At 39.5% G+C, this 24,074-nt stretch overlaps 1 protein-coding gene and 1 non-coding gene across 2 annotated transcripts; both read left to right on the top strand.

The window, feature by feature from the left end:
• Nucleotides 1-1,321: 1,321 nt before the first annotated feature.
• LOC145769297 (uncharacterized) lies at nt 1,322-10,202 on the top strand. Its single transcript, XM_082580885.1, has 5 exons — nt 1,322-1,469; nt 1,868-1,903; nt 3,031-3,162; nt 3,909-4,042; nt 10,059-10,202. Exons 1-5 carry the CDS (start codon nt 1,328-1,330, stop codon nt 10,155-10,157), a joined length of 543 nt encoding a protein of 180 aa, XP_082437011.1. The 5' UTR covers nt 1,322-1,327; the 3' UTR covers nt 10,158-10,202.
• An 11,128-nt stretch (nt 10,203-21,330) lies between these two features.
• Trnaw-cca (transfer RNA tryptophan (anticodon CCA)) lies at nt 21,331-21,402 on the top strand. Its single transcript has one exon. It is a non-coding gene; the product is annotated as a tRNA-Trp (tRNA).
• The last annotated feature ends 2,672 nt before the right edge of the window (nt 21,403-24,074 follow it).

Below are 24,074 nucleotides of genomic sequence, written 5' to 3'. Positions count from 1 at the left end.
TTTTTTTGAGCGCATAGCTTAGTACAATAGATGAAACATAATCCCGTAGGGCCGTATTGTTCAGTCTACTGTTGAGAACAAAAATATAGGCCACGTCGAGGTATTTCCGCTTCAGTAGTTGTACTACCTATATAAATACAGTATTACAATTTTTGAATATTGAAAATGTCACAAATGACAAACTAGGTCTGCAAAAACGCTGTTTGGAGCTGGCTCTATAGATCTGGTAATATTGATCTTTGATCACCAAAACTGGTGATTTTACCCATCTTTGGAGGTGGGCTGTAGCGCGCTACTTTTGTAGGTTGATTGGTATTGAATCTTTATCCTCAGACTGACAAAGCATTGATTGGTTATCTCTTGTAGTTTAGCATACTTATAGAAGCTTCTGACGCAGGGCCAAACCGAGATTGACAGAGTAAGTTTTCCGATTGTTGAAGTGTTGTTGCCGGGAATAATTCCATCCATTATGTGCGCCGCTATTTGTGCGCTACTTTCGTGATGGGAATAGCGGCGCCAAATTTTGTTAGAGCAGCATCTGTAGTAGCAACCTTACTTTTTCCCCAAGGTAGCAGAGAAGCAAGACATTTGTTTCAGTCAAACCATCGGGGCGGCTTTTTATGCTACTTTCCAATTTAAATTAGAAACAAAGAGAATTAATTTTAGAGATTTTCAAAGGAGCAGGAGTGCGCTACTTTCAAAGTGGTGGATGCCCACTTCTGGTACGTGTTAAATTCAAACTAATGCCTTTGTTAATATTGTATTCACAAGTGGACAAACAATTGCAAGCATCGAATAGTAGTAATAACGAAAAGTGTATATTTTTGTATTGTATTGATGAATTGACTTTAAATGGGTATTTTGCTAATATTTTAGCTTTACAGAATGCTTTTGCATAGAAATGACTATATTTCAAAACCAAAAAGTTACTAAACTAAAAAGGATAAAAATTGTTAAACAACTAAAAACACAAAGTTGGGTTAATCGGACTCTACTGTGCCTACCATTGACGAGTGCAGGGTCTATGATAAGCAAATCTACGAAAACGTTTGTAGAATTGACACGAGGTACCTCTGGCAAACAACTGCCTATTAGCCTATCTTCTGCTTATCTGCTTACGAGGTAGCTATCGGACTCAACACAACCTTGACATTGCACATACCAATTAAAAGCACAAAACTGCTAGAAAGTATAGAAGGGGTGTTTTTGTGCCTGTTTAAAATAAGCATGTTAAATCCTGAAATGTTATTTGGCTTTGCATGTTTGTGGTTGTGGTAGGCTACAACAAGGTGAACGTTTTATTACAACTCACTTCAGGTTTCCTTGAATGTTTTTATGTTTAAGTGTCAGTAAATTGGTTATAAAAAACACACCTATGTCTTCTGTTTTCTACTTAGTAGTGATCCTATCTGTGGCCTTTATTGGTGTTTCTTCTTCAGAGTTGATTTTGCCAAGCGGAATGGAAAAAGGTTAGCCTATTTGGTATACTTCGATGTATGTGCTTAGATGCATAAGACTGCAATAGTTTTATAATAAGTTAGTAAGTATTCTTTGTAATAACTACAGTAGATTATTTCATATACACTTTTTCTTAAGTAAAAAGCTTTAATTTAATTACTACATCACATTTTATCATTCAAAGCTGTAATTCAAATGAACTAGATAAAGTTCTACAGGTATTAGTAGGTTTGCAGTTTTATTTATCCAGGGTTTATAACCAGTTTTACAACCAGTTTTATACCAGTTTTAAACCGGTTTATAACCAGTTTTACTTAACTTTCGTCATTTAAAAGTCTTAGTTCGCTTTGTATTTCATGCATTTTTTCTTTGGATCCATTGTCTTGTCACATTAATATTTTCATTTCAGAACCCTACTGCAGAGCCTGTAAAGAACTCGTCAAAGGTATTGTAAATTATAAGTTTAAGTTAATGGCTTGTTTCTCCCTGGGTAAATTTATCTCTTCCAGGGAAAGTCGTAACATATTTCAAGGACTAGTTTGAATGAAACAGAAAGTATATTGTTTAGATTATAAAGTAGTTTATTTCTCAAATCAAATGTTTTGCTTTGAATGTCGTATCTATCCGAATATCTGTATAGTATGTTTGCCTGGCCCAAAATTGGACCAGTGCATGTAAAGCACCACCTTGGAGGGTGTCAAGCTCATTGAAGCTAATCCACAAAACACTCACATACGACTTGAGACATACAACTTGAGACACCCAGGCTTTCCTTGGCAAATGCATTCCGGTTGGGTGGGGGCTGGTGTCGGAAATGAAACTTTGAAGTCTTGAGGAGTTCTTCTTCTAGCTGAGGCAGTGGAATTCAATTTTGAAATCTCAAAACCATCCCAATCTCTCATTGATACTGCTCCAACTTCAGGAAATGTTGAATCATTGTAGATTCGTTCTATAGTTTCTGAATCATATCCAGCTCAGTTCAGTTGTTTTTATTTCTGACCATCACAGCGAAAACAATACACATCAACATAGTAAAGGTCTAGAAAAAGGTAGAAGCGACAAAACGCGAACGTGAGACCGAATTAAGCAGTTACGTTAAAAGAAAATTGCCACGGTTGTAACACATTCAGAAAAAATTAAGATAAAAAGGGAAAAAACAAATACATACAAAAACAACAGCATATAACCAGGCTAATAGGCTAGATTATCAGCCCATATATCTTTTAGTTGGTATTTTCAAGATTTGTACAATAAAAACTTGGTAGGAATATCGGTCATGGTGCGTTATCAAGAGTGCTGATGGTCGTGAGGGGAACATTGTCTTGATGCGTGTAGCTCATAGAAAAGAAGAGCAAGTCAGGCAAAGAAAACCCAACAAAGAAGTTCTACCAGGGGCCACTATTACGTCATTGTACATAAACACGCCGCCCTGTTATGTGCTATGGCAGAGGTCACCAACTTAAGGGAAAGGGCCAGATGACTCTAAGGAAAGATACCCGCGGGCGGAAAACCATTTTGTTCACTAGTCTTTCAGTATGTATAGCCTACGTTTTAATCATTGTTTTTTCACAGCAATGTTTCATTTCAATGAAGAAAACGGAGACTGGCTCCATTCGACTCCGTGCAAAGAAAAGTTTCTAAAAACAAGGGAAATGAGCAATAAGGAGTTTTCTTCCCTCAAACGAACATGCTTCCATTTGATAGGTTAGTTAGTAGTAGAATTAGATGGTAAAATCCTTCCGCAAATACTTTTGTATCGACATTTTGTAGGCCTACATATCATGTTGTGCTCCAGCTCAGTGGCCGCGTGGTTATCGCCTTCGACTCTGGTAGATCTGAGATCGATTCCAGGTCGGGTCATGCCAAAGACTTTATAAACGTTACAATTTGTAGCGAGTTTTATAAACATACAAATGGTGTTTTATTTATTTTTGCATAAACCATTGAGGATAAGTCGGGTAATAATATGATGACATCCTAAGCTTTCTTTCACTAAAAGACCTTAGCAGTTGTAGAGCGACAATAAACCATAACATTATTGTTATTATCAATCACTTGCCAATTTAAAGTGTGATGAGCACTCGCGGAGCATCGTAAATTTCGAACTTTCCGTCGTGCTGCCCTGACTGCCTCTTTTAAATCATTATATATATAGTTTTGCATTTTACAACTGAACATTTACTGCACGTTATTCGAAAAACTCAAGTCATGTGTACGGAGCATTAATGATTTCATTCTGATAATGATTCATATCATCGCTGCTTGTCAAACAATTTTTATCAAGTCATTGTTCTGTGCATACGCATACGCTGTCACTGCGAAGCAATATAGGCTAGAGCTATTTGGGTTGAATAAACGTTGAAAACTGTCCAATTTATTTTTGAGTATTCTATTTTATTATTTCATCAGTGAATAAAAATATATTATCATGCTTGTTTTGCTTTATACAGAGCACTACGAAGACGAAATGGAAGAAAAGATCAAGACATTGCCAGAAAAGGAGTTTTCCGCTTGGCTCTGTCATGAAAAATCTTACGCTTGCATGGGGCTCGATTATGATAAATACGAAGATGGCACGAGCAAAGTAAAATACAAAGAGTTATCTTTGTGACCCAATAACATTATAAAGATAAAACGCTATAATTTGATTTTTATACACAGGTGTTCTTTCTTTCTGGTAACAGCTATGCATTAACTGTTACCCAACCTGTCTTCTTTCTAACCTTTTACTCAAGTTCCACTACTTCTACATGTGTTGAGTTAAGATGGTATATTGTCAAAAGAGACTGGTTCAATTGTGATGTGGAATAGTCACTTCACACTCTTAATTACGTCCGTTCGTTAGATTCACACATCGTAAAAGGAAGACGAAGCACGTTTGGATAACACAAGTTAGAAAATTAGAGAAAGAATGATGAGAGATTGTCGCTCAAGCGTGACAGTGCATCGCAATGATGACGTCACGATTGCGCGACAATCCATGTCACAATACGAAGACAGATAACTTGGCCATAATTTCGTGAACATAGCAGCCTCCAAGATGAATATTACAATATCCATCTTCCAAAAGATTATTTTTACCTAAACGAAATTACTCATCATTGGCCATACCTAACACACATTAAACATAATTGCAATACCGCATAAAATTGTCGTATAAATAACATACATACGACATAGTCATGTAGATGAACCTGTAGTCCCGCACTGCTGTCTGAAGGTATTTAAAACGGACCATGCTCACACGACATTACAGTACTAACACACCATACACCTAAAGTTATACAAAACAAAGTTGTCATAAGAAGATACTAAATTAAATGTGAAAGAATGAATAGGATGCTCAGCTTAGTCACAGGTATCACAAGCAAATTTGCTGTAAGCGATATTGGCGTAACTCAAAGTGACAATATGTACTTGATAAATACATACGGTTCCAGCCAGACTGTATCTATTTAATTTGTAAACAGCCAACATAAGCATCATACATCACACAAGTCATAAACAATTAAACATTAATAAAAAAAGTGAACACATTTTCTATGAGTGACGTCCCTTAACGTCCATCTGGGGGGCCCGAACCAACTGGAGCGAGCACAGCAGTGCGTGCCCGCGCGCCCTCTACCGGAGCAACGCAAGAAATATCACGAAGCACGGTTTCAACGTGCGACTTCTTTGTGTTAGTGTCCCATGTTACCACAGCCACCCTCACCCTTCTCACAAACTCTTTACCCTTTCGATGCTGCGGTAAAATTTCAACCACTCTGCCGACTCGGTAGTCCCCTCGTTTGGGTCGGTCGTTCATATCCCATACGAGGACCAAGTCTCCGGGTTCTAAATTGCGACAGATGTCTCTCCATTTTCTTCGACCCCGCAACTTAGGTAGGTAGAAATCTGTCCAGTGACCCCAAAACTTATCAGCGAGTGACATGCTACGCCGCGAATCTGCCAGCGTGGCCTCTTTTAACTCCTGCCTTAATTCATCCGCAATGCAGTCGCGCGTCAAATTTTTACGTTTTAACCAGTTCACGTTCTCAAGATCATCGCGAACCTGCACTTTCCTGACTGTGACACGACTGTCCGAACAGAGAGGAGACCGCCCTCCACCGGCTAGCCATCCCAACGGTGTATTGATCGCGTGCGGCTCATACAACGTTTTACCAACTCGCTCTTCAAGCACAGTTAACAAGAATGGACAGTCATCGCCTATCAAAATGTCCACAGTCTGACGATTTTCTAATTCAAACACACTAATGTCATCAAAATGTCTGTAACCACTCAATTCTTGCTTATGGGGCAAGGTTTCAATGTCATCGCTCCATGGCGTCGAACAAACAACATTATCTATGTTAAAGCTCTCACCAGTCGACAACGATTTTACCACAAATTTGACCAAACCAGCATCAACTTTCGTCTCACCGTTTAATGTTTTCATGGTAAAGGAAATGTTTTCATAGGGCTGTAAACCCAACTCTGCACACAATGATTTTGATACCAGCGTTATCTGGGATCCATAATCAAGCTGACAGTACACCAACTTTTCTAAGCCAGTTGCCGGGTTTATGACCTTCACAGCAACTGTTCGGTTTAAAACTTTACATGGTGTCACTTTCACATTTCTCAAAGAGACTGATTTTTCTCTACCTTGAACTCGAGTTTTATTAACCGCAGACTTGTCAACTTTGTCCACAGCGGACTCGCGTACCTTCTTTGGAACTGGTTTGTTTGCTGGCCTATCATTAACGACCCATTCATGCAACATAGCGAAATGCTTCGGTGTTTTATAGTTAGCATCCTGACACTGATCACAGTTCATGGCACAGCGACAATCTCTAGCCCGATGCTTTCCTCCACAATTATAACAGAGCCAATGTTTGTAGAAAAACTCTTCACGCTTTGCCACAGTCATACCCTGCAAACGATGACATACCTCCAAACCATGATCCACATTCACACCAAACGAAAGGCAACACTCACACAACGAGACACTCGTTTTTGACGTTGCGGAATTTATATTACCATAGCCGTCAACCTTGGCCGCCGTATGTTTCACTTGAAATGCACCCGCGTCCCTTTTACTCTCCGACTTACCGAAAGAATGGTTATTGCTCGACTTATGGTCCTCACTCATTAACCAAACGCCAAAGTCGGTTGATTTCGCATTTTCTTCCGCAATAACAAACTGCAACAAACTATCAAAGGAAGGGTCCGCCGTACAACCAAATTTATCACCTAAGAAATCAATGAAGCGTTGACGCGCATAAACGGGCAAACGTTTAGCTAGATCACAGACAAATTTCCCTTCAAGGTAGTCCAACCGCTTGTATGCTGCCGCATATATTTGGCAATCTAGTAATTCTGCCCGAAACTTGCGCCAACCAGTAATGTCAGCCCCCGACACACGCGGCCCAAATCGGATACTTTTAACACAAGCCTCAGAATTAAAACCGCCGCGAACAGAAAATCTTAAAGACAAATGCTCCAATGCCATATTAGCACGCATTGCTTCGTTGTAACCTGGGGTGCTACTGATCACCAAGCTTATGTCTTGAGCAGCAGTTTTAATACATGCTGCTCTAATCAAGCTCAGTCTCATATCCTCATATGGGCATTTTTCTAACAAAGCATTTATCTCGTTTTTAAAATCAATAAAGGGCATAGAAAACCCGTCATATTTTATGAGCGAGGCCATGTCAAGATAGTCCTTCCTTGACGCCTTTTCGCACGCTCCGTCGTAGGCTAGGGGCGGTTGCTGTTCTCTCCTTGCCATCACGTCACTTTCATGCAGGGGTAAGCCATAATACCCATCATGGACTGCACTACCCTTAGGGATATACCTAGTAGTATCAGTAAATCCTGGCGGAGGTCTAATAGGTCTCTCATAAACAGGTACATTTAAGCTAGGGGCCATTAACTTGTCTGCTTTGTTAGCAGCCTCCATATGGGCACAGAATTTAGACAACACTGAGTAAGGGGCTTTTTTTGGTTTCTCGCTTTCCTTGAGATGGGGACCATCTTTCACCTGGGCGCTCGTCTTGGAATCCCGCGTGCGATAACTCCTCAAGCTATGTGTTTTCTCTGTATAGCATTCCGACATGGCCATCTGCTTCTGCAAGCTTGCACGTACTTGTAACTCCCTAAGCTCTCTGGCCAGCTTACGCTCTTCTCGGGCTTCCTGTTCTCGGGCCTCCTTCAATTTCCTTGTCTCTCGCGCCTCATCTAAGCGGTTCTCAATTTGAATCTGTTCTAATTGAGTTTCCAGATCAATCTGAGCTAAAATATGCGCAGACCTTCTGCTTTTCCCTGCAGATGAGGGAGGGACCCCAATGGTTATGTTTGGCAGGGAAGCTGAATTTACTGGGGGCGAGTCTGTTAGCTCCTCCCATCGTTCTTTACATCTCCTCACCAACATTTCAAACTCGGGGGCGACTCGAGGTTCGGAGTCCTCTTTCTGCGTAATGGCACAAAAGTCTCTAACCCTCCAATCTAGAGCCTTGACATGCTGTGATTCAAATTCTATCACTTCGTCTCTGCTTCTTAGTTCCCCAAGCTGTCTCGTGGCCGCACTGATGTCACTAAGTAGCTGACGCCTTCGTTGACGGGCTTCCCTGTCATTCTGTAGCCCTAACACTTCCTGGTGAACCTCCTCTCTACCGACCTCTGAGGGCAGTTGTGATTGTACTACTGGTCCACTCACCGGAAGCCGCGCTACGGTGGCCCCACTCTCCGCGACAGATCCACCTCGCCCCACCAAAGAGCGGCGGACCGGCCCCTGTACACTCCCCAGCCCGCCCGAGACCCACAGACAGTCCTCAAGGGAAGCGGCACTCATAGTTATTTCAGTAACTTATTAAATAGATTAATGTACGGTAATCAACAAATTAATCCCTCACTACTAAATATCAGTACCGGTAGCCTACACAAATTTGCTATAAAAGCTTGATAACATACACAATCAAATTAAGTAGCACACTGACCAGAGGCAGGAAATAGTCCTCGCACCACTGCCCTTACGAGAAGCGTCGCACCCTTTGTCCACGTGGTCCAGTTTCAAAATGGCGTCGCGCGCTTCGTCTTGTGGTCGGTGGAATATCACAGTTTCTTGCTCTCCTCGGACAGTTCGATCGTTGAAGGATTGTTGGTCTGGTGACCGTTCCCCAGCCGCTTCAGGCAGTATAAAGTAACCGTGCTTATACTACCCCACAGCAGAATTAGTGACTTCTCTAGCTGGAGATCTGGTTTCGCTTTTCGATTGCTGTTCTTTGGCCGCTTCGGTTGGCCAGCAATATGCGTTTTACAACACCAGCAAAAAACAATTCTTGTAGCTTCACTATTGAAGTGACCAGCGTAACACAATTAAAGATCTGCTTCTACAGACTCACGATTGAAATGACCAGAGCCACACAATTGAAGATGTTCTTTCTTTCTGGTAACAGCTATGCATTAACTGTTACCCAACCTGTCTTCTTTCTAACCTTTTACTCAAGTTCCACTACTTCTACATGTGTTGAGTTAAGATGGTATATTGTCAAAAGAGACTGGTTCAATTGTGATGTGGAATAGTCACTTCACACTCTTAATTACGTCCGTTCGTTAGATTCACACATCGTAAAAGGAAGACGAAGCACGTTTGGATAACACAAGTTAGAAAATTAGAGAAAGAATGATGAGAGATTGTCGCTCAAGCGTGACAGTGCATCGCAATGATGACGTCACGATTGCGCGACAATCCATGTCACAATACGAAGACAGATAACTTGGCCATAATTTCGTGAACAACAGGCTATGACAACGTGCAGCTTAAAATTTGAATAAGGACCGATCTGGTAGTAGCCAAAATTGCTGGTATAAGTTGATAGTTTCAGTATTAGTTAACAACCACAGTCTTTGTGTGTATTTTGTTTGATTTTGTGCTATTGTTACCATTTACATAAAGGACTGCATTTTAGCCCTTGTGCTGGATATCCAAAAAGCGTCTGGCAACACTGGTAATTGAGAAAAATTAGTCAATTTTAAACATAAAACTAGGCGTTTTGCAATGATTTAAAATTCAGTGATCATATTTTAGCAATTTGAATTTTCAAAACTATCATTTCAAAGAAATATAAAGTAAATTGAGCTTAAAGTTCAATATCGAGATTACAGCTGCCTTCAGTCTGGTCTCCTATTTGCACGCTGTTAAGGCCTATGTATATAGATCGCTATAGTTTAGACTTTAGAACATAGCTTTACAGGCTCACAACGAAATTGAGATATTCCATTAGTAAGGAAATTCAGCAATCTGAAAATGTTTAAAGTTATAATTACGGGAAGTGACAATAGCCTATGATATGAGAAATCCACAACTCGGCAATTAATCAAAACACTTTATAAAAAGTTAAATTTAAACGTTTTGGTTGATTTAACAAAGATATGGTAGTTCTATGTAATCAAAATATCGTACCTAATGACTACGGTATGCAAAAAGAGCACTGAAAAACAAAACTCAAAAGTTAAACTAAAAAGTTATGACTAAGTGAGATGTATTTTTGCTCTAATGTTCCTAAATAAAGCTCCTAAAGTTTTGTTTAATGTTCCACTTAAGTTTTGTTTGCTTACAGGAGGAAGGATTTGATGATGAAGCAATCAAGCAACTCATCAAGAAGAACAAGCATCGGCTTAAGACTCCTTATCCCCATACGTATAAGGAAGAGCTTTAAGCAAAGTGGTGATAATTTTCTTTTGTGATAAATAAACTAATGAAAATGCAACATTTGTATTTGCAGTCAACAGAAAATGGAAAGAAATGAGTTATTCAAGTATTACAAACCATCATGAGAGAAAACACAGCTCAGTGTTAAACTGTTTTATTCGCATCAACAGCGCACGGGTACAAAGGATTGACGCGGCGAGAGAGCACAAACAATCTGAAAGAACAACACTCCACCGAAATGTGGAGCATGCAAAGATTTAGGAATCGAACTCAAGTGCCCCAACCTGTAAAGTTTTGTTTTAATATCAATTAATATACTTTTTATTTGTGGTACGTAAACTACTATTTTTCTATTTGTGGTACGCAAACAATAGGTTTTTTAATAGGCGACAACATCGCTGTTGTGCAATTAGGTTTTCTTTAGGGGTTTTACGTGTGCTCAGTGGCTCCAGACCAAGCGCCCAGCCAGCAAATTAATCGTTTTTGCATTGATTCAACGTCTGCAGATGTTAAAAAAGTAAAATCAGTACTAAATGGACTAAATTACTAATTGGATAAGCAGTAGCTGGGTGTTTCGACCAGGCTGGGCCTCGGTGGTCATGCAGGAGGCCAAGTGAGTATACATGGGCCTCGCTTAGCCACAATCACTCTAATTCACTTCACAAGAGACTGACCTTTGTCTTTGAATTAGACGAATTGTGTATTTTCTAACTGTTTCGCTGTCTTATCCGCTATCCATTCAAAGTTCATGGTTTAATATCCATAAAGATCGTCCTGATAATTTAGTAATTTGTTGGTGATATGGTCACATACTATGCAAAAAGCGTACACAAATCTTTTGCAAAATAATCCCATTAGGATCATAACTAAAATTGAGGTGAGACACTTAGAAAGAAATTCTTTTTGGAAATGGGAATTCGCACTTTTGTGATCCAAATATAACATAGCTATTGCAGTAGCAGGTCCACCTCCCATTAAAGTGAGAAAATGAAGAATTTCCTCTGTTATTCTACTTCTTCCGTATTGTCTGGAGTCGTTCATGTCATCATAGTTGACTTTGAAAGTAACTGCTTGTATAAAAATGGCATAGTAAGACATGATTCTAGCACATTTTAAATTGACAAAAAATCCTAGAATCAGAATAATAATAATCCATGACAATAGCGCCAAAAAGCCAAAACAAACGCATTTCCCGAAAAGTAGCATCTGTCTTCTTCGACGACAATGGGACGATCCAGCACTATCGCTGCGAGGCATTTTCAATTGCAGTGTTGGTGGTTAAGCGCTAAATAATTTGGCAAAATAAAAAGAGAAAAATTTTAATCCCTTTTCTGGTAATATTTTGCGTCATAGAAAGGCTCTTGTGATGACACTAAGAAAAATTTATGAGTTCAGATTAGTTCTATCTGAAGGAGTGCAAGCAAAGTGGCTACTTTACATGTAGTGAAACATTTTTCGATACTATAAAAAGTTCAAGATATTATGTTTTACGTTCAAATTACAAGGATTTTATGTTATTATAATTATCAAAAACCACTTTCTATGAAAAATCCTTCTCTAGCAACCAAAACAGGGAAATGTGAAATGACAATAAAACTTAGCTGCATGTATTTTTACTGTAATAATGTTCGTTAAAGGCACAAATTATAGAGAATTCCACATGAAATTCCAATCAGTAATATATTTAATATTCCATAAAAACAACTCGAAAGATAACGCTTCTGAAAAGAAATGTCCCCACTTTTGGTTTCAAAATAAAGCATAGACAGCGCGGCTGCAGTTGCTCCACCAGCAAAGACACAGGTGTGGCCTAAATCAAGCGATGCTTTACTGCTTTTATAGGATGAAACTTTTTTATCATTGTAATACGTTTGAAACGTTATGATTTGAATCCCAACAGCGTAAACCGCAATGATAAATGAACACTTGGTGCTGGATATCCAAGCCACAAGTGTGAAGACTGCAAACCAAACAAGTAAAGTTGTGCAACCAAAGAAAAGGCACCTTCCAAACAGCAGTAATTCCTCGTGGTAAATTTCATTCCCCACAATTTCCGCCTTCTTTTTATCCTTAAATTTTATTTTGGGAGGACACTCAACGTCCACCGTACAAGAACACATAATTTAACGATATGTCTGAAAGTCAGATTAAAATGGCAGATAGAAAAATATCTTTCAACAATTTTGATTTCAATTCGCAATTGTGTCTTTGTTACACCGATGACATCACACAAGGACCAACATTTAACATAAAAGTGAGAGCAACTATTGTTGTTACTCTCCTGAAAACCCTAACAGCCTGTTTCACCACTTTTTTGGGGAATAGCCACTACCCTATACTTGCTTTGGTTTTCTCTGTTTTTCATTTATCTTGCTACTGTGCATTCTTTCTGCAGTGGTAGGCCCAATGATATTTCTTGTAGCCTACCGTATAATATAAAAGTCAATGTACCCTCGCCTACTTGTTTAATCAAGTTCTCAGGTACCACTTTGGCTGTGTAGGTGTGGAATACTAAGATTAGGAAATGCCTCCTTGCTTTCACAAGATACTGATTGGAAAGCTTAAAATCGAGCAACCCAGCAAGCGAAATACGTCGTTTTGCATTGATTTAACGTTAGCAGACAATAATGAAACAACATCCCAGAAATAAACTCTGGATAGACTATGTCAATGGTAAACCGGCGGAAGCAATAACAGTTTATAGTCACGAGCAAAACAAACTGAGATGCCTCGCATTATATACATCACAGTAGCAACATTGACATTTGATTGACAGTGTAATTCATCGCATAATGATTTACAAAACAAAAAAACAATTGTTCGAACGCTACTTTATACACAGCAGCATTGGCAAAAACAAAGTAAAGATAGTTTCTCTTGATGCAACTTCTCTATGAAGAGAAGATGGCTTATGTGATTCTGATTGATGACTTCACAATAGGAAACGGTGAGGACTAAACAAGATTTTTCGTTATTAGAAATTGAAAAGCTTTAATCTTATTTCTTTGCTGAATGATTCTTAAGGCAGGACAGACGATCAGTTAGCAATGTCATAACACAGCGCTCATAAAAACTGTGTGTTTTATCAATACCTTTTGGAATTCATCATTCAAGTAACAGATCTTGTTTTGTTGAAACTAAACCATGGTGTGTTTCCACGTTCGAGAAGCTGAAATAAAACCACAAATCATGAAGTCTACGGGTTGGATGCACTAACAAGATTTAAGCGACCGATTTAGCTAATCGTCTGATAATATGATCAAGAACTGGTTGAAACAAAGTTTATCTGTGGATCAGTAACCGCCAATTTTTTAATTAGCAGATTACGGTTAGTGCATATGGAAATGTAGTCCGCAAAATAACTTGCTTTATCAGCAGATTTACTTAATCGTTAAATTACCTAACCATAATCCATCGATCTTCAGTTAACTGGATCCTTAGTTTTAGATGAATAAAAAGTGCAAACCGCTACAAGACATATCGTATAGCGCCAGTGCATAGGTCATTGTTTCAAAGTAGACTGAATACATGCTGATAAGAATACACGATAAAGCCGACGAAGCACATCCAAACATATGATAAACCACACCAAGTGAAAAACGTTTCTTGATAAGATAGCCGGTCTTTCTTTTGTCCAAACAAGACCATAGCGAAAATGTTAGCAGGAGCGCCTCCCATCAACGTCAAAAAATGGAGCACATCTTCAGAAACTCTCCAGTTGTGAAAACCCTTTCTTGCTAAAGCGATGTCAAGAAAATTTATCACTAGCGTTGCAATATTCATTGGAACAGCATACAACAAGATAAAGTTTGCACACTGAAAATCTCGAATCAAATATCCCATAGTCGCAACAAAGAACCAAAAGACAACAGCTCCCAACGCGTGCTTGATGCATTTGTTCACTTTTGGAGAATCTTTGGCGTACAAATCGTCACTATCGTCTCTTTTCCACATTATTTTCGGTACAATGAAACCTACTTATAAGTTTTCGATACTTTCTCACAATAATTCAAATGTTTATCCAGTTAATAAACTGCTAAACATATATGGATTTATCGTAAGTTAATGTTAGGCTTGTTATATGTAGTTAGTTTAAGACGTTATTGTTATGGTAGAGCGTGGCTGCTCAAGCAAAAAGCGAGCCTGTAGTGATGTTGAACAAAGCGTTGCGTTTACAATCCCAAGATATAAAAGTTCTTAGACTTTGCTAGTTGTTTGGTTGCTCTTTATAAGCCATTAGGTAAAATATTGACTTACTCTTATCCAGTGTTGTACGTTGACTAAGCGCCGTCAGTTTATAAGGCTAGCGCCGTCAGTTTATTTTTTAGTTGACGGAAGTGATAGCGCCGTCAACTATTTTGCCGATTTTAAGCGTCACGCGCCATGCGTCACTTTTCGTTTCGAGTAAACATTTTCAAGACTTGTTTTTGAAATACAACGCACCAATACCATCCAGCGCTGCTGTGGAACGCATGTTTTCACTTGGAAAGGACATTATGCGTCCCAAACGCAGCAGTTTGTCAGACAAGCATTTTGAAATGCTTGTATTTCTACAGCAAAATATTTCCGTTTTGTAAGACCCTGGCTAAAATAGCGCTAGAAATTAGTGCTGACGCTGACGCCGTCAAATTGTTTAAGAGCTGACGCAGTACTTTACACCGTGAAGGTTTTAGGCAAATCGCGCTAACGCTGACGCCGTCAATTTACTTCATTGACTCGTACAACACTGCTCTTATCTCACAAAGTCATCTCTTTTTTTGTCAGCAGTTGCTGAAAAAGGTTTTCAACTACATTTTATCGCCAAAGTAGCGCAAAAGTGTAACATAATTAAAAAAACTATAGACCTATACCCTGCTTTGCTTCGTCTTTTTCAGCTTTAACCCTTTCACTGGTGAGAGCCCTGGAACGGCAATCGAAAGGGCGCCGGTTCGACACCGCTCAAGAGCATGCGGCTGTGACTTTGGCAGGACACTTAAAGGCATGCCTGAAGGTGGACATGAAGAATGGCTTCCTTGACTACCCGTCCACTTAATCTAAATCTTCAACCACCAGGTGTAAGCCTGGATACGACAAACAAACAACTTCTTGTTTATTTCAACAAGAGTTGAACATTAATTTAACTCGCCCCCCTACCCATAATTTTCAAACCAGACTTTATGTATCTATCACGTAGAAATTTACCCACTTGATAAATGAGATTACCCTCAAATCTACAAGCTGTTAAACATTTCCACCGTAGTGGGTGAAAATCGGGCATGTTATAAGCAGCACATGGTGCGATACAAAACATGCTGGGACTATTTTGTAAGAAAATTATTGTATAAAGAAAATGCAATTTAGAAAAATTTGTTTATGTGGGCTTTTATAAGGCACAAAAGCAAACCATATTGTCCACGTCCAATGGTAACTTATAGTCAGGGCCGTGTGAGCACCATATCGGGCTCCCCCCGAAATCCATTAGTAATCCCCTATGTTTAGTGATCGCTCTAAAATAGGACCAGAAAGCGTTTAAGGCTGCTAAATTTTAATTTTTTCAATCCGAGGAAAACTTGACGTTCATCATAATAGCAAAGAGTAAACAACCCTTTAAGATTTCCTAAAAAAATAGTTAATAGGCTATGCCGACAATGCAGTAGCCGATATAGATAAAAGTTGAGAAACGACCAGAGTTTTAATAAAGCAAAATTTATAACATAAACGAAAATGAACAATATTTTGACAAATATAATTTTGTTTTGGTCACTTTTTGAGCATTTTTAGGAGCAATATATTTCTTTTTATCAAGATGCACACTTTGTATAAAGACCAAATTCATCAAGTTAGAATTGGATTGGAGTAGAAGTTTTGGTTAAAAAAAGTTACCAGCATTTCAAAACAAAATTCATTCATTACCACAGAAGGATTTCAATAATTGATTTTTTGGAACTTCAAAATTTATATGAGGAGTCCCCACCTTCACCGACAGCATTGTTATTTCATAAGTTATCTCGATTAACATTAAAATTTATCAATTTAATCGTTAATTAACTATAGGTTATTTGAGTGAGCAGTGTTTACTGTTTAGTTCTGAATATTACATCATTTTATTAGTTCATTTGCTGGAACATAAAACATTTTTCACTTCCTTAATCCACATCTATACTGTACATGTCCAATATTGCCGAGGTGAATAAAATGTGGTTGAACCAGTGAAAAAAAATTACAGAAATGATAAAAAAAACATATTAAATGTTACCGGTATAGGCTACATGCGAAATTACTAGCCGAAAAATGCTGCACGAACTAAATAGGAGTGGACCCCTAACCTAAGAAGAGGTAGACCCCCTGTCGAGGGTTTGCATGACTTGAGTTATTGAATATCGAACTTCTGCAGCTGAAATTATATTTTTTAAAGTCAAAAATCATTGAACAAACTAAAATGAGTGGGCCCCTAATCAGCCGTGCTCCCCCCACGGGCGTACAGGGAGCGGTTAACACCGCCCTGGGTATAATGTTGCAAAGGCTTCAATTTCCTTCAAGTATTTCGTGAATATACGTTAAGTAAAATAAATCCGTAGTTTCAAGTCATAAAATCTGTCTTTATTTGCTTTGCATGTGTTCAGTCGGCCACAAACGCTTTACTGTAATTCATTTACCCTGGAGTAACTCATAGGCTAATTCTTCAAACTATCAACAATTAGGCTACTATAAAATAACACCAAAAACCGAAACAGAAGTTGGGAGACTTCCTTCACTTAGCAGCCTTTACGTTATTATTCACATGAAAACTGTGCCTGTATTTTTCAAACGAAGGATATAACTTAGTTCTGCTCGGCTACTGCAAAGGCTAATGCAATTTCTCATAATCAAGTTATTTCTTTAGTTATTTCTTTTCTGCCTTATCAAACTAACCATACATTCTATTCTTAGTCACACTGACCTCTGTAATCCATAGATATCATCAATTTAGCCTGCATGTTGTTGCAAACAAGCCTATTGCACTCGTCATATAGATGATATAGGGTAGCTAATATAGGCTACAAAGGCGGATTGGTTTAGAGTTATAACAGAAAATAGGAAAGTGGCGCTACCATGTCGTTACATAGAAGTTAACGTCGTTTTCCGGAAAACTATTTTGAAAGCTTAGCCAAAACCGATCACGATTATAGTGTAGACGTGCTTCAAAAAAGCCCAAGATAAGTTTATTTATAATAAAACAGAGTCAGGTCACTATAAGTTTCGACGCAACTGATTTTACGCTGCGACCAGACCAGGCCTGCAACCATAACCTATAAGTCTGCTTTTCCAACACAATCTTTTGTTTAGGCCTACACGCTTGTTCAGGGTTTTTGACAAGTTTGAATGAGCAGCCTTAGCGAGCTTACAATTCTAGTCTAGTAGGCCTATGGTTAGACCTTTTAACTCATTCTGCTGGTAATTTTAAGATTCAGTTGACAAACATGACGTTTTTTCTCGACTCTAACGAGGTTTTCGTTGCGTTGCGAAGTAGACTACCGTACTTTATTTCCTGCAGCTTTGCGTTTTAGCTTGCAAAGCTTACTGCGTGACTGAGCAAACAAAATGAAGCTTGACGAAGAAAACAACTTCCGCTTTGGATATACCGTAGCAGCCTATATCTTACGCTTCGTGATAATCCTAAAAGAACTGCACCTAACCCGAAACAACTAACCGATTTACTGTTCTATTTAAGTCAGACGTGACAAGAGCCTATTTAAACACTGGTACTGTAGGGCTGTAGGCTATAATAATCTAAATCTTAGAAACTTGGATTATGTAGGGTAGCCTGTCATGCGCAATCTAACCTACAAGTTAAATGCTACAATGCATTGCTTTGACAGTTTGATTCATTCTGCTTATTTGTAACATTGCGTTATTAAAACAATGGAATTGACTATCCTGTTTTTCGAAAAAAAAATGAGTCGGCGGAATTTCTTTTTTCTGTGTCCTGACTATATCACCCACAATGCCACTTCATATACTGAAAAGTTTGGGTGTTCATCAGGAAAATTATCGTTTCAGTCCCACTTCAGTCAACTTATTTGTTGTGTCTAAGAATTGCATTTTACTACGACATCAATTTATGTTGAAAACTACGACATCAATTACAATTGTTATTGTCAACGTCAGGGCTACACAACTGGCGGACCGCGGTCTGAATCCGGACCTTCTGGGTGTTGAAGGTGGACCTCGGGCTTCTGGAAGAATAATCTCATTGCCACATTTTAGGGCCTCTTTAAACAGATTTCCATTAGGGAAAAGCAATTTTTGTGATTATCCATGGAGCTGGGGGCTTAACCCCCACACACCCCAACGCTTTGCCGTCTTCTCTGATGTGCGATCCACACAGCTACACTACAAAGAAACACAGTACATTTTTCCTTTTTATTTCTTTGTTTGTGTCAGACAAAAGTCCAAGTCGTGTTACATAGGCTACTACCTGAAAAGTGTTTCGGTGCTCCTAGTCCTAGGCTGCTGGTTGTTTAATTTTCGTGGTTGCATGTGAAATTTCACCGGACCGCAAAAATATTCAACTTGTCAAAATGAACCTTTGCTAACATTAGTTAAGTAGCCCTGGTAACTTTATAGCTGATTCTAACATGTAGTTCTCGGCAATTCTTAGATGATGAAAGTGAAACCAAAGACTAGCTGCTCTCTACCCCAGCCTTGCAATGTAGCTTAGTCCGGAAACATCGTGATTCCGAGGTAGTAAAAGCCAAAGGATAGACCCTCGGCCCCAGAGGCTCAAACGACGAAAAAGAAGATTAAACCCACCTCGAGACCGGACGATTTTGGGCATATTATACGGGCGGGCTTAATTCGCCAGGACAATTCTCTGCCACTCCTGTAAGATAAAGATAGCCTACAACAATGATTCCGAACCATAACCTCAGGAACGCCAGAGGCGGGGGAGGAGGGCAGGTGGATGGATGCCTCCTTGCTATCAATTTTTCTGTGGATGAGAGGGAAATGGTGCCCTTGGTCATGTAAGGTAATGCCCATTTTGCAATACAATAGGCTATAACAATTTTTGCTATTCGCTTTTAGCCTAGGCTAATTGTAATCTTTCAATTTTGCTTTAAAATAATATTCACGACACAAAATTCTGTATCACAGCAGGTTACGTCATTATAACATAATATGGTGTCCTTCGGTGCCATTCTTTATAGGCTACCGGACACTTGTATCAACTCCATAATGAGCCGATGGATGAGCATTATCGCCATGTCTTATCTTAAAACTTTAAAAAAATGACTATTCAGCAATTAAAGTGCCCTTTTTTTTATAATCCTACACTCGCAGTCAAAAATTGTTCCGGCGCCCCTGCGTAGACCAACAAATTAGCCTTAAATAAGCGGTAGGCTATGGGCTAAATAAGCGGGAATAACCTAGTCTCATTGCTAGTGAGTAGTGACAGGTCACTCTGGACTCTGGGGGAAGAGAACTATAGCCTAAGGAAGGCAGGAAATATTTCAAAGAAAACAGGAAGCAGAAAGCTCAAGAAAAACGATACATTAGAAAAGAAAAGGTAAAACAACCATGTTCCCCATCCTCCATAAGCTACAATGTGACTTTTGCCCACGTCTTTTCCACTATATAGACTGGGCCTCCAAAAAGCCACATCCGACATCACCATCCAAATCCTAATCTGACTTGAAGACAAAACCAATGTTCGGACAGGAGCTGGAGCCGACGAAAAAGCGGAGACTTGCTACTGCCTCTCGAACACGGCTTTGCATTTTGTCGCTTCAACATTTCACCAGACCTTTATTGCTATGCAGTAGCGTAGCCAGGAATTTTGAAAGGGGGGGGGGGGGGGGGGTTTGACGACCCAGCGGCGGGGGGTCTGGGGGGCCTCCCCCAGAAATTTTTGAAAAATTACTTTGAATTTGGTGCATTCTGAGAGCATTTTCAACAAAAATGTGGTTACGAATATTCCTGTAAAATGGTGGTGTCTGGTGGCATAGCAAAAGGATAAGATCATGTTTTCTTCGTCATTTTTCGGAAATAAAGCTAAGTCTCTATGTTTTCTTGTTGCTAATTCCTGGCTGAGATGTTTGGCATTGGCAAAACTTGCTCTTTTAATGCAATTTTGTTTAAAATTAGGCAATTTTTTTTAGATTGAAAGCGTCATTCTCAATATCGTGACGTCACACGCGTGCCAAAGGGGGGGGTTGTAACCCCCAAAACCGCCCCCTTGGCTACGCCACTGTTGCTATGTTTTGGCAAAAGTGATTGTTCTTTTTGCTTTGAGCAAGCAATCAGGCAAGTGAGCAATTGAGTCATCATCAATCATTTTATTTGTCGTCATACTCATTAAATAAAAAACATGATGATGAAAATGAAGAGCGCTACTAGTTAGCAGTTGTGAACTGAGCAAGAAAAAAACAACCACTTCACCAGGTCCAGATATTTACCTGATCGGGTACAGAATCTGACCACATCAAGTGGTTGTCTGGATGACAACTGAGCAAGCAACATTTCACTGTCAGCAATTAAGTGCCTAAAATTGGCACAGATAACGAGCAAGCCGAAACTTGGGAAGTCTCAAGTCAGGAAATTCAGTTTAGCAACGATAACTAAACACGTCCGATCAGTAGTGTGGCCAGGAATTTTGAAAGGAGGGGGTTTTGATGACCAAGCAGCGGGGGGTCTGGGGGGACCCCCAGAAAATTTAGAAAAATTACTTTGAATTTGGTACATTCTGAGAGCATCTTCACCAAAAATGTGGGTATGAATATTCTTGTAAAATAGTGCTGTCCGGTGGCATAGCAAAAGGATAAGATCATGTTTTTTTCGGCATTTTTCGGAAATAAAGCTAAGTCTCTATGTTTTCTTGTTGCTTAATTTCTGACTGAGATGTTTGGTTAGGTATTGGCAAAACTCGCTCTTTTAATGCAATTATGTTAATTAGGCAATTTTTTTTTGATTGAAAGCATCATTCTCAATATCGTGACGTCATACGCAAGCCAAAGGGGGGGGTTGTAACCCCCAAAACTCCCCCCTTGGCTACGCCACTGCGTCCGATGCTAGCCGAAAATCTCATTTGCTGTCTTTGACAATTAGCTGGAACGTAGGTGCTGAGTTGTCGCATGCAGATTGATCCAATAAGGAAGTAAATTATGCTGTCACAAAAGAACTTTATTCATTACATATTGCGCATTTGGCGACTTTCGCACGAAGACTCCGTGGCGCAACGGTAGCGCGTCTGACTCCAGATCAGAAGGTTGCGTGTTCAAATCACGTCGGGGTCAATTCCTTTTTTCATTATTGTGCGGATGTTTATGCTTTAACAATGTTAATGTCTGTATTGTGATGCAAGTCTATGGTAAATTGACGTAGTTCAGTAGCCTAATCTTGTCAGACTTATAAACGAAGAAAAGACAAGTTCACAGAACTACGGGTCCAAATCTTGGTGTATATGTGCCATGGAGCAACCCAATTTAAGGACAGTTCATCATTCAGGGGACCCTGGTGGATGGAAGCAGCGGAAACTTTGCTTTGTCAATCCAGATTAACCAACTTCGCCTACCGCTATTTTGGCGTTTAAAGGGAAACTGAAAAAATAGCTAAAAGGTAATTTGCCGCTGCATGACAAGAGAGAGAAGGCGAATCCTTTTATTTCGTCTGTTGCGAGAATAGCACAGTAGCCTACAATAATTATACACAATGCGAATAAAATAGCACCGTAGCAATCTATATACCACAACAGACAAGAAGCAGCGAAAGTCTATATCAGTCATCGAGTCAGCTGCTTTTTTGTTCTCAATGTGACAAATGTCAAGCATCGGCAAATTACGTTAAAACAAGATAGTTCAGGGAAAATGAAAAAAAGAAGATATATGTGCTTGCTGCAATCCTCAAGTGAAGTCCTGTGGTTTTATTCAAATTTACACTTTATTTCGGGCGTTTAAAGAAAAAAGAACTAAAAAGATTATCTTTACAGTTGAGACTGGTGTTGGTGTCAGTGTCACTCTTGTCGGTGTCAACTTGTCTTGATGCTTCCTGCAATAGTCGAATGATTTCTGCTTTGATTTTTTCACGCATTGTTTCCATAAAAAATCTCCTAAAACAAGTTTTTTTTACTTTAAATTGGAAAGTAGCTGGAACGCGACTGAAAGCAATGTAGCGCATCTCCTCTACCGCTACATTGAAAAAATAGTAGTGCCGCTACTGCAGCCGCTACTCCAAAAGTCATATAGCGCCGCTACAATTACCAAAAAAGTAGCGCGCTACTAGTGGCGCTACAAAATTAGCGCGCTATTGCCCACCTCTGCAAGCATACGCTATTTTTAGCCTATAGTCTAGTTTAGCTTTTTCGTGCATAAATTTTTTTTTAGATTTTGTCAAAATGTTGATAAAAATTCTCTTAGACATCGAAAAAAGAACGAGTTCTTTGCGTTTGCTAATCTGACAACATCGTCTGGCTTGTGCAATATAGTGCATAGTAGCAATAAAACCGTAACCGTGAGGTTGGGCAAAAAAAAAGTAGCCCAAAGGTAAATGGCTTTCTACTTTTTGAGATAGCTAATCTTGGATTTCTAAAAACATATAACTATTATTTGTCCGCTCCGTTAGCTCAGTGGTTACTCGCCCACCTCAAGATCGCACGGCGCTGGTTCGACTCTCGGGGTGTGCGCTTGAGCAACGCATTTCAGGACTGTTCTTTATTCAGCGGCACCTAATGAACGGAATAATTCCCCGGCAACAACACTTCAACAATCGGAGAACTTCACTCTGCCAATCTCGGTAACTGGCCCTGCGTCAAGAGTCTCTACAAGTATGCAAAACTACTAGGAATAACCTATCAAGGCTTTGTCATTCCGAGGATAAAAATTCAAAACCAAACCAGAACCTATCAATAAAGAGACGCAGCCTTTTTTTGGTCTCGACTGCGAGTGCGCGGTCTTGTGGTGACTTGTGAAAGCACCGCGCGCAACACTCGAAATGACGTCGATACGACCGCTCCAGAGCATACGGTTGTGTCTCGGCGGCAGCTGATTAGTTGCGTATTTTCCATCTCTCTGTAGTGTTGCATACAGTGCATGGCATTAGAAGTGTAGGGGATGGAGAGATAATACGGACATTTGCTTTTTTAACAAAACTAGCAATAAAAATAAATTTTCTATCATCTGATACTACTTGAATGAGCATCAGCACTCTTGATAACGCACCATGGCCGATCTTCATAGCAACTGTCCATACAAATCTTAAATATATCAGCTAAAGCTATGTGGGCTAATAAAGCTGTAGCCTAAATATCCTATGTTGTTTTGTAACATTTTCTTTTTTTATTTTCCATTCATATCTTAAATTTTTCTGATGGTGTTGCGACCGTGCCAAATTTCTTTCAACTCAATAACTTACTTCGGTCTCAAGCACGTTTTAACGTTCGCGTTTTGTCGCTTCTACCCTTTTTTCGACCTTTGCTATGCTGACGTGTATTGTTTTGATATGATGGTCAGAAATAAAAACAACTGAACTGAACATTCCACAGAAAAAGTTGGAAACTTTTGTGCTACCCTCGGTGGCAAAGAAGTGGAAATAGTTTTCTCAGCTCTATGTTATAAAAACTTGTCCACTTAAATGTGACGATATGATTGATTGATTGATTGAATTTTTATCCTCGGACTGGGAAAGCTTCTTGCAGAGCTTAATCCTGGCAGTTTCGCATACTTGTAGAGGCTTTGAATCACTGACGCAGGCCCGGTCACCGAGATTGACAGAGTGAAGTTTCCGATTGTTGAAGTCTTGTTGCCGGGGAACTATTCCATCCGTTAGATGCGCTGAATGGAGAGCAGTCCTTAACGTGCGTTGCTAAAGCGCACACCCCGAGAGTCGAACCAGCGCCGCTTGATCTTGAAGCTTCTTCGTTCCAGAAGTGACGCGCTAACCAATTGAGCTATTGGGGCGGACGATATTTAGC

This window comes from Aplidium turbinatum, chromosome 4 (assembly GCF_918807975.1).
Source record: "Aplidium turbinatum chromosome 4, kaAplTurb1.1, whole genome shotgun sequence".
Lineage (NCBI taxonomy): Eukaryota > Metazoa > Chordata > Ascidiacea > Aplousobranchia > Polyclinidae > Aplidium > Aplidium turbinatum.
The sequence above is the reverse complement of the archived record's forward strand: the minus strand, read 5'-3'. Positions and strand labels throughout refer to the sequence as shown.

Coding starts and splice junctions, on each gene's coding strand:
- LOC145769297 (XM_082580885.1), top strand. CDS start 1,328: ATGTTTTTATGTTTAAGTGTCAGTAAATTGGTTATAAAAAACACACCT. Junction 1,470..1,867: donor GCCAAGCGGAATGGAAAAAG/GTTAGCCTATTT, acceptor TTTTCATTTCAG/AACCCTACTGCAGAGCCTGT. Junction 4,043..10,058: donor ACGAAGATGGCACGAGCAAA/GTAAAATACAAA, acceptor GTTTGCTTACAG/GAGGAAGGATTTGATGATGA.